We start from the raw sequence: 11,594 nt of genomic DNA, 5'->3' as shown, positions 1-11,594 counted from the left end.
CACAATTTTACTTTTTCCATTCATACGCAATTTCTTACAAATCTTTTCGTACGCAACTTCTATTAGGCTTCAATGAACCAAGCTACACTTTACATGTTTTAAAACATATTTATTTCTAAAGAAATCAATTTTAGTCCACCAAGGAACCGAAGATCATTTCCAATATTTTAAAACATCCTTGATCTAACATGTATTATTATTATTATTATTCTTAAGAACCATCATGTTGTGTTACAGTACAAAAATAAAAGAATACAAAATCAGTGTTTACAATTACAGTACTGTACCTGTAAACATCAATAGAAATCCCCTTCCACAGTCTTTTTGCTGCGTTATTGGAAATGTTGGACACTGAAGCCTAGAGGCTAATAAACCAAGCATCTTCTGGGGTCTCCTCTTTTTCAGGATGGGGAAGGAGAGGTGAGCAAGAAATAACTGTCCATAAAAAATTCACTTAAGTTTTCTTTGCACATTTTCTTCATCTATTTTCCTAGCACACGTGCATTTCCCAATGTAGCTTTCCAAAAGGTTCTACATTTGGATCCATACTAATCATCCTAATTTTTGTAGCGTTTCATTAACATGAGAAAACATGGGTCAATATTTTTACATGGACTTCCTGGACTCCCAATATAACTTTCCAAAATGTTCTACATTTGAATTCATACTTCCTAATTTTCATAACATTTCATTAGCATCTGAGAAAACATCAATCAATATTTTCACACTGAACTTCCTGGTCTCCCAATGTAACTTTTCAAAATGTTCTACATTGGGATCCATACTTTCTAATTTTCATAACGTTTTGTTAACGTTCCAAGAAAAACACCAGTCAATATTTTCACACTGAACTTCCTGAACGTAAGTCTAGAATTTTATTTCTTCTTCCTCCTCCGCAATGCCTTGGGCCTCCAGTTCTTCTTTCAGCTCGATCAATTCTTCGTTGGAAAGCTCTCCCTCGGGGTAGGCGATCCATTTTTTCACATCTTCTGTGTCCGCCTCTAAACTAAGGGCTCGGGTGAGTGTCAAAATGTTGTGACTGATTTCCTCCAAATCTTCGTTCGGGTCAAAGCCTTCAAAATTATGGACAAGGAGCGCAAAGCGTTTTAAGCATCGTTCCCAAATCCCTTGCATGCATTTCAGGCTGACATCCTTCCAGGCCGTTGCAATGTTTTCGATGCAGTGGTTAATATCATACGCTTTCCAAAACTCACGCAAGGTTACCCCGTTGTCCTCCGTTGTGGCGATGGCCGTGGCCAGCGTAGCCCGTAAATAGCACGCTTTGAAGGTTGAGACAGCTCCCTGATCCATGGGCTGCAGGAAAGGGCTGGTGTTTTTTGGTAGATAAACGACCTTCACATCCAGATGGACATCGTCCAGGTGTGGGGGATACCCAAGGGCGTTGTTGAGGAGCAGAATAATTCTAAAAGGGATTCTGTTTTGAAAACAATATTCCTGCACTTGGGGGATGAAACAATTCACAAACCAATCCTCGAAGAAGACCTGGGTCATCCAAGCCTTCTGATCAGATTGGTAATAAACGGGCAGCGTTTCCTGGCCGATATTTTCGTACACGGGGGGATCCTCCGATTTGTGGATCAGAAACGGCTTCAGCTTGAATCCAGCAACGTTTCCACCCAACAGCAAAGTGATCCTGTCCTTAAAGGCTTTGTATCCAGGCATAGCTTGGGCCTCTTGGTGAAGGTACGTCCGTTCAGGCATTTTTTTCCAGAATAACCTGGTTTTGTCCACATTGAATATCTGTTCGGGCAAATAGTTCCCTTCTGTGATGAGATTGTCAAAGTCATCAAGGAAGCGTTGGGCTGCTATTTCGGCAGCACCCGCGGCTTCGTCTGGTGGGTGCGCAGTGTGGTAATTAAACCGTCGCTGGAAGCGCATGAACCAGCCACGGCTGGCCGTGAACGTTTCAGTGCACTCCTCGCCCGCTCGTTCTTTCAGGGTCGCAAAAATGCTGCGGGCCTTGGCCTGAATGAGAGGGAGGCTGATGGGAATCCTTTTCTGGATCTGATCCTCAATCCAAAGCATCAGGAGTTTCTCCGTTTCGTGGATGAGGCCTTTGCGTTGCCTGGTGATAATGGCTTTCGTCCCCGGCGATCCTTTCATGGCCTCCCTGATCCGCTCCTTATTCTTCAAAATGGTGGAGATGGTGGAATGGGCCAGGCCTTCTTCTTGAGCGATGATGTTGACTTTCTTCCCGGCGTCGTAGGCTTTGATGATCTTCATCTTCAGATTCAGACTGATGGCCTTCCTGTGCTTCTTGCTGCGCTCTTCAGATGAACCGTGGCCCTTTCTCTTCCCCTTTGAGGACATGGCAAGCGAAAATAAGAGCCCGTTGCAGAATACTGTAGGCAGAGGCAGAAATGAGAGATAATTTTTTTAAAAAAAAAAGTTTAATTGTTTCACAACAATTTAACTTCAGGTGGGAGAAGCGTAAATATATATTTTCCTGGTTTGGTAACAATTTCACTACCGGCTCAAAGCATGTAAATCAGGTGTTCAACTGAGGCAACTTTTAAGACCTGTGGACTTCAACTCCCAGAATTCCCCAGACAACAAATACATGGATCATCAAGACAATATGGGAGCACGGTGGCTCGCCTGGTTAGGACGCTAAGTTGGAGGTCAGCAAGCCTACATTTGAGACCCGGTGCTGCTCTGGGGCGGGGTGAGCTCCCTTCCTTCCCTCCAGCTTCTGTTGGGGACATAAAAGGAGCCTTCAAGTGGGCACCCCCCCCCTCCGACCAGGCAACGGTGATGTCACCGGCTAATCCGATCAACACCGAAGCCCCTCAGTGCTGCTGAGACGAGTGCGATGCAATCAGGCCAATCAATCCAGACTTCTCCCTCAAGGCACGAATGGCCAGGCTTAAATTATCATATTATGCAACGATTCTGCTTGCTTGGATAGTCCACAAGGGCGGGAAGGGCGCAGAAGGAAAGAAGAGAGGAGGAGAACCCACACAAGGTGAATGAACTCGGAGCAGTCATGGTTGCATTGCTGGAAGAGTTGAAGGGACAAATTATGCTGGAGAAATCATAATTAACAGCCATTAACGGCGAATACTATCATTATTATTGATCATTAATAATGACCGTTATTAGTGGCCAACAATACGTTGACGGCACACAGTCAAGTAATCAAATCAAGGAAAAATTGATTCCTCTTAGCACAATGGTTTGTCAAGTGGCCAGTACAGGTAATCCTCAATTTACAACCATTTGTTTAGTGACCGCTGGAAGTTACAACGGCACTGGGGGGAGGGGAAGGGACTTATGACTGTTTTTCAAACTTACGAGTATTGCAGCACCCCTGTGGTCACATGATCAAAATTCGGTAATTGGCATGTATTTATGACAGTTGCAGCGTCCTGGGGTCAAGTGATCGCCTCTGGCGACCTACTGACAAGCAAAAGGGGAAGCCAGAATCACTTAACGACTCTGTTACCAATTGAACAACTGCGGTGATTTCCAAAGGCTATGGGGAAAGGCGTAAAATGGGGCAAAACTCCCTTAAGTGTGAGCAATGGAAATGTCATAATTCAAGGATGACCTGCCCTCCCCAAACTCTGCTCCCTGACATTCTTGACCAGGACCTGTGGGCTTCCTAGCCTTTATACCCTGGCAAGGTGGAATTATCTTGGTTAATTCCATGGGAAGGCCACATCTCAACAAATAAACTACCCCCACATCAGAAGAACCAAGAATTATCCTCTTACCAGAGCTAGGGCCTTCCCCAAAGAACAACGGGTCCTGAGCACACTGGTCCTCCTGAAGTCCACAGAGATGCTCTTCAGAAATGGTAATGGTCTGATATTCTGGAAAGAAAGAGAGGGAGGGAGAGAAAGAAAGAAAAAAGGAAAAGAAAGAGGGAGGGAGGGAAGGAAAGAGAAAGAAAGGGGGAGGGAAGGAAAGAAAGAGGGAAGGAAGGAAGAATGAGGGAGGGAAAGAAAGCGAGAAAGGGAAGGAAGGAGGGAGGGAAGGAAGGAAGAGAACGAAAAGGAGGGAGGGAGGGAGACAAAGATAGAAAAAGAGGAAGACCGAGGGAAAGAAAGAAAGCACAGAGACAGAAAGAAAGAGAAAAATAAATAGATAGATAGACAGACAGATAGATAAGGGCTCCAATTTATTGCCTTGATGAAATGCACACTTTATGAAAAACCAACACCCGTGGAGATTGAGGATTGTTGAGATGTTGACCCAAACATAAAGTGAGGACAGGGAGAGGTATGGGGACCTTAGATCAGTTTAATATAGCAACGACTATGAGGTCCTTGGTACTCTCTGAACTTAAAGGTTTTTGTGGGACATTTCATGACCCAACTAGGTAACATCATCAGTGAGATAAGGGAGTGGTATTTGCTCTCTAACCTCATTCCTTTCTGGCATTAATGATGTTCTCTAGTTGGGTCATGAAATGTCTGCAAGCAGACAACCAAGCTCAGAGAGCACCAAGGACCCCACAATCCTCCCTCCTGACACCCCACTCCCTTTTAGCACTGATGGTGTTGCCTAGTTGGGTCATGAAACGTCTAAAAGTAAACAACCAAGCTCAGAGTGCACCAAGGGCCACCCAGCCCTCCTCCTCCTCCCTGCTTCCTCCTCCTCCGCAAACCCCACTACCTACAGGATTGATGATGTTGCCAAGTTCGGTCATAAAACGTCTGCAAGAAAACTACCAAGTTCAGAGAGCACCAAGGACTCCACCGTTCAACCCTGAGCTTCAAATATTGTCCTCTATTGATAACAGCAATGATCAGAATAAAGAAATATATAGATACCACAGCCCAGTAGGACTTCAAATGTGAGCTAAAAAGAGGAGCCAGATTGTTGGGGTTAATATACGGACTCTAAACGGCTCAGAGTGGGCTATAAAGCACAATGAACCGATATATATGTTTAAGTTCTGTATAGCTCTCGATAGAAAGGGGTACCTACCCTCACTAGGATCATATTGCATGTGCTCTCTGTGGGATTCCCCGGGGCCCAAGCACACCTCCTCCATCTCCTCTTTAATCCCAGAGGGTACGTCTATGTACTCCACAGAAGAACCTGGACACAGAAGAGAGGAAAACAGGGGCATTGCTCTTCTCTCACACCGAGGAATCTCATGGACTGGAAGAAGAGGAGGCAGGACGGAAGAGCACTGCCTGCAGCATTAAGGGTCAAGAAGAGGGTTGGAAACAAGCCGAGATGAACTGAAAGTTGATGGGACAGAGCTGGAGAAGGAAAAGGCCCACTGAGGACACAGGGGTGTCAAACTTGATTTCATTGAGGGTTATAACCGCAACAGTTATCTTTGACCTTGAGGTTGGTGGGGGGGGAGGGTGAGGGTGGACGTGGCCAGATCGTCGTCACTCGTGTCAGGGACACCTATGGCGCCTGAAGTGCTCTGCCCGTGAAAACAGGATCCCAAGCTCCGTTTTCGCTGGCAGAGGCACTGTGGGCTGTTTCCATGGCAGCTCTGAGGGCCGGATCTGGACCCCGGGCCTTGAATTTGACACCCCTGGTCTGGAGATCGTGGGAAAGTATCAAGGGATCCCAGTAGTGGAGGGATATTGTAAAGAGGAACATTGATCGAAAATAGGACCACACTTATCACAAGGGATCAAGTATGAGGAAATTACAGGGAGTTTAAATTAATGTTCAACTATAATTCCTAGCAGGTAGGCATCAGGTTAGTTAGTTGTTAAGGTGTTTTCCCCAACATCAGGAGACAATGAGTTCTAGTCCCATTGTAGGCATGAAAAAGAGCTGAGTGAGTTTGGGCTAATCACTGGGAGACAGTGAGTTCCAGTTCCGCCTCAGGTATTAAATCCAGCTGGGTGACTGTCGGCCAGTCCCTCTCACCCAACCCAATTCACCTTCCAGTTCTTTGTGGGAAAAAATAGGAAGGGAAAGGAATATTACAGATTTTCCCCACCTTGAGTTACTTATAATCAAGGCGGATTAAAAATCTAATATATCAATAACAAATAAGCAGTAAGGAGATGTCCGATTTATCCGTACCAACTTCCCATTTCTTTCCAGAATATGTCATTCCAGCACCGTCCAGAGGGAAGCAAGATTCTGGGATGCTCATCTCCCTGGTCAACGAGGAAAATGAGGAATTTTGGGCCAGCGAGGAAGATTTTCCCTTATGGGGAAAAAAAGCACGATCAAAGGCTCCCTTCTTTCTAAGCCAAACCACAATTCCAGGACACCGTCTATTCACCCTCGTGAAGTCCAGCACTGATCTCCTCAGGAGGCCTGGTGATGCCACCGCCTTGAGGTCCTTCTACTTCTTCTTTTAGCCACAAAGAAACATCGACCGGAGCAACAGGGGACTCTGAATGGAGGAGAGAAGAAAAGGTTGCCGCAAACCCCAAGGTGAAAACCCCCAAGGTCTGACCCACCCTTGAAAAGCATCCAGGTTCAAAATGTGGTGGTCAACCTGGTTTTGGAGAAGCCGAGATTTGCAAACAGGTCAGCTCTTTTATCAGTTCCTGGTTTGCTTCGGTGTCCAATTCACTGTGCTGGTTGTTAAATCCCCATCATCCTCTTTTAATGACCCCATATGCCACGCGGGGGGAAGTCTGGCCAACTGAATGGAGCTGAGTGTTTACTGGCCGGATGCCCTTCCTGTCGCCAATGCAGAGCTATATTCAGCAAACGTATTCCCATCGTGCCCAGAGTCAGAAATATCTGCCTCTACTTAGGGTCGAACTCACAGCCTCCTGATTGTGAGGCAAGAGCTCCACTGCTACGGTACCACAACACTCTACAACAGTTTGCTTAGTGACCAATCAAATTTACAAGGCAGCGAAAAAACTGACTTAGGGATGTTGTTCCCTAGTTGGGTCACGAAACGTCTGCAAGGAAACCATCCAGCTCAGAAAGCATCAAGGACCCCACAATTGTCCTCCCTCCTCCCCCTCTTCTTCTTCATCCTCTTCCTCCACTTCACAACTCACCCTCCCAGCACTGACGATGTTCCTCAGTTGGGTCATGAGATGTTCACAAGGAAACCACCAAGTTCAGAGAGCACCAAGGACCCCCCATTCCTTCTCCCCCCCCCCCACTTCTTTTTCTCTTCTATTCTGCAAACCTAGGGGTGAAATCCAGCAGGTTCTGATAGGTTCTGGAGAACCAGTAGCGGAAATTTTGAGTAGTTTGAAGAACCGGCAAATGCCACCTCTGGCTGGCCCCAGAGTAAGGAGGGAATGAAGATTCTGCAGTATCCTTCCCCTGCCACGCCCAACAAGCCATGCCCATAGAACCAGCAGTAAAAATATTTGAATTTCACCACTCCGCAAACCCTACTCTCTTCTAACTGATGAGGCTACCTAATTGGGTCATGAAACGTCTGCAAGGAAAGCACCAACTCAGAGAGGACTAGGGGCCCCACAATTGAGAGCAACCTACCTCTTATGAAAAAAAGGATAAAAAGAAAAAGCTGTATATTTCAAGAAGCAGTAAACGTACCTGTGCCAGGATGTTCCGGTGTGTCGTTCTCAGACATGGTTTCAACATTTGTATCACACAAGGAGTCTCCTTGTTCAATCCGGGTCAGGATCTCGGGCTTGGCAATCGCATAATCTATTCATGCAACAAATGAAAATGCGCTTGTTAACTGTGAAGGAAATGATATTAAGTTACTCTTTTATAAAATGTTAAAATGTTACCTTTGTATTCTTTTACAATGTTAAATGTTAAGCCATTATATTCTTGCCTAAAATGCGTAATAAGTTACTTTGCTTTGGCTAACCACAAAATGTGTTCAGTAAACAGGACAAGATAACCTGTGTTATTCCAAGCCGTTTACAGGCGTCTCACGTTCAAGTTAGATAGGAAGCCACCTGCTCAGACGAAAAGGCACCAGAAAGACCCAAATAAGAGATAGGGGCCCCTCAAGAAACTGTCAAGTTGACCCTCTGCAGTATGGAATGACGAAAGCAATGACTTAAATGAATGAGTAGGAGGGGGAGAGTTTCTTAGGAGTAGAGAGTATAAAATGTATTGTTTGAATGTTATTCTTTGCTCTCCTTGTACTCGATCCACTTGGGAGGAGACTTGGTGGCCGCCTTTGCAAAAGCTTTTTATTTTTCTGTAAATAAACTTTTTTGAATTGAGAACCAGATTTGTCTCTGTGCTGTGAGGATTTAATAATTGGGTTTTTATCTCACAACTGCACAAACAAATTTTAGGAGAAAGACAAAATAAGAGGAAAAGAGAACATTGTCACTAGAAATGGGGCGATGTCCATCTGGGGACGTCTTGCCCAAAACAGTACAGGTAGTCCTCCACTTACAATGGTTCGTTCAATGACCGTTCAAAGTTACAATGGCATTGGAAAAAGGGACAGATCATTTTTCACACTTATGATTGTCGTAACATCCCCCTGGTCACGTGATCAAAATTCAGATGCTAAGCAACTGATTCATATTTATGACCATTGTAGCGTCCCAGGGTCACGTGATCCCATTTTGCGACCTCCTGACTAGCAAAGGTCAAAGGGGAAGCAAGATTCGCTTAACAACCATGTCACTAAGTTAACAACTGCATGGATTCACTTAACAAATGGGGCAGGAAAGGTTGTAGAAATGGGACAAAACTCATTTCACAACCGTCTCGCTTAGCAACAGAAATTCTGGGGCTCAATTGGGGTCGTAAGCCAAGGACCACCTGGACTGTGATTGTTTCAAGTTATTCTATGTTTAAATGATGGTTTTCTATCGAGAGTCTGAAGAAATTGGGGTCTGAAATTTATTCAGGGACACTGTGACCATCCACAACCAGTTTCCAAGTGTACAAATGTTGATCACAGCATCACAGCTGCAGCGTCGTAAATTAAAAACCTGCCATAAGTCACTTTTTTGGGGTGCCTTGTAAATTCGAAAGGTCACTAAATGAACTGTTTTGGAGTAGTGCAGTGGCCTAGAGGTGGAGCTCTCGCCTCACAATCATGAGGCCATGAGTTCGATCCTAGCCAGAGGCAGATATTTCTCTCTCTGGACACGATGAGAATAAATCTGCTGAACACAACTCCGTATTGGCGACAGGAAGGGCATCCTGCAAGCACACACTCTGCTAGCTCCATTCAGTTGCCCAGACTCCACCCCAATGCAAGGGATTATGGGGTCATTAAAAGGAGACGACTAAACGAACTGTTGTAAATCAAGAACTATCTGTAGTGACTGTGAATAAAGCTTCCCAACCCAGGAAAAATCACAACTGGCACATAAAATATAATTATACAAAAGGCCTCCTGGCCACACCCACCACACCAATTCCTCCATCTCCTAAACCTCTTAGGACATAATTTTTATAAAACAAAACAAATAAATCAAAGTGTATAAGAATAATGCCATCTTATATTCTCACTCTGCACATAGATTAGAGCAGGGGTGGGCAAATGCTCATTCATGAAGCTGAACTTGTGCGAATAGAGGGTGCTTGCCCTCGTGCAAATATCCACGCGTGTGAGCAGGTGCCACTTGAATTCGCACCTGAATCTCCACTCACAGCAGTGGAGGATGCTCGCGTGAATGGAACCACATATGAGTACAAGTGCCACCCCTCACACAATTGGAGTTTCACGCCTGAGTGCAAGCACCCTCCACTCGTGTATGAAGCTCCATTTGCACAAGGGGAGGGTGCACGCATGTGTGCGAGCCACTCACACGAATGGAGCTGTGCATGCCCGTGTCTGCCACTCACACACACCCTGTGCCGTGCTGCCAAACTTGAAAGTTTGGGGACCTCTGGATTAGATAACAAACAAAAATATACAATGCCCTCAAAAGAGGAAACAAATTGAACTGGAAATGGGCTGGTCACATAGAGCAAGAACTGAGGGTAGGTAGACCAAAGCAGTCATAGAACAGATCCCACTTGATAAAAAAGCATCCACAAAAGACACCTAAAACAAGATGGCGTAACCTAAAACAAGATGGATCAACAAAAATGGCAGATCCAATTGGGAAAAGAAAGCTCAGGATCATATTGATTGGAAACCTGCAGAAGCTAAACAAGACAATTAATGATGATATATTCTCACCCATTGAGACCAACATCTCATAATTGCTTTTCATGACTGTCTTATACAGATCCTTCTGCAGTTCATCCAGATTGCCCCATTCTTGCTCGTTGAAATGAACAGACAGGTCATTGAAAGTGACTGGAACCTGGAAATAAATAGCAGGGTTACAGTTTTGGTACTCTCTGGCCTCCAAATCCTGTATGTTTAACAGCAAGTTGACAAATACCTATTGGATAAATTGAAGTTAAGCTGCCTACTGGGGAGGAAAAAACAATATTTTTAGCACACAAAAGCCTACTAGCTTTCTCTAGATCAGGGGTGTGTTGGCAATTTTAAGACTTGTGGGCTTTCAACCCAGCCAGAATCCCCCAGCCAGCATGCTTTTAAGAGGGGAGGACTTCAACTCCCAGGATTTAATTTAAGAGACCTTATTTGCAGAATTCAGGCTGTACAGGTAGTACTTAACTTATGACCACAATAGAGCTCCAAATTCCTGTTTCTAAGCAAGATTAGGAGTTTTGCCCCATTTTACAAACTTTCTTGCCACAGTTGTTAAGTGAAATGCTTAGCTGGGGGATTCTTGGAATTGAAGTCCCCAAAGGTCTTAAAGTTTGGAGATCCCTTATTTAAATAAAATCTGATTGAAAAAGGAAGCTTGGAAAGTGTCAAAATCTCCCAAATGTGTCAATAATTCAGGCCTTCCCAAACCAACAATGTAGGACTCAGCCTGATGCTGAAACCAATCAAGGCAGTCTCTGATTCAACCCAACTAGATAACATAATCAGTGCAAGGAGGGAATGGGGTTTGTGGAGTGAAGAGGAGAGGAGAAAGAGAAGGGGAAGACAGTGACAAGTGTGTGGTATTCATTGAGCTTTGTTGTTTTCTGCCAGACTTTTCATGACTCAACTAGGTAACATCAGCAGTGATAGAAAGGAGTGAAGTTTGCGGACAGGAGGAGGAGGAGGATGACGATGGCGACCGTGAGCGAGGGTAGCCATATAAATGTTCTTACAAGTCATCCTCACCAACAATTACACCACTGAAAAAAGTGAAGTTTCACACTTAACTATTGCAGCATCCCCACGGTCACAAGATTTAAAATCAGATGCTTGGCAGCTGACTCATTTTAAGACGGTTGCAGTGACCCAGGTCATGTGATCCTCTTTTCCCATTGTTTGACAAGCAGTCAACGGGGGAAGCCAGATTCACTTCCTGACCCTGTGACTCACTTATTGGCAGTGATTCCCTTAACCTCTGGCAAAAAATGACGTAAAATGGGGCAAAATTCACAATGTCTCACTTAGCAACAGAAATGTTGGGCTCAATTGTAATCCTACCTGTATACATCTTCCAAGAATATCTGCTCCTCATCTAAATATGATCTAAGCGTTCCCAACATGTTTAAAATTGAGAGCAACTGCACTGATCACCAAGTGCAGAGAAACACCAAGGATCTCTCATCACCCCTCTCCTCCTGCCGAAACCCCACACTCTCTTCTGACACTGATGACATTCCTAGTTGGGTCATGAAACGTCTGCAAGAAAACCACCGCC

General features: G+C 44.8%; 1 protein-coding gene across 1 annotated transcript in view; it reads right to left on the bottom strand.

The window, feature by feature from the left end:
• Positions 1-94: 94 nt before the first annotated feature.
• The window catches only part of LOC309401623 (tigger transposable element-derived protein 1-like), a gene marked incomplete at its 5' end in the record, with an annotated part of 13,511 nt that continues 2,011 nt past the window's right edge, over positions 95-11,594 (bottom strand). The window contains 6 exons of the mRNA XM_081970691.1: positions 95-2,363; positions 3,738-3,836; positions 4,957-5,070; positions 6,233-6,346; positions 7,483-7,596; positions 10,058-10,184. Of these exons, the coding sequence (XP_081826817.1) occupies positions 868-2,363; positions 3,738-3,836; positions 4,957-5,070; positions 6,233-6,346; positions 7,483-7,596; positions 10,058-10,184 (2,064 nt within the window). The 3' untranslated portion in view covers positions 95-867. The remainder of the gene's footprint in view (positions 2,364-3,737; positions 3,837-4,956; positions 5,071-6,232; positions 6,347-7,482; positions 7,597-10,057; positions 10,185-11,594) is intronic.

The sequence above is a fragment of the Natrix helvetica genome, assembly GCF_964273705.1.
Source record: "Natrix helvetica genome assembly, chromosome: Z".
Lineage (NCBI taxonomy): Eukaryota > Metazoa > Chordata > Lepidosauria > Squamata > Natricidae > Natrix > Natrix helvetica.
The sequence above is the reverse complement of the archived record's forward strand: the minus strand, read 5'-3'. Positions and strand labels throughout refer to the sequence as shown.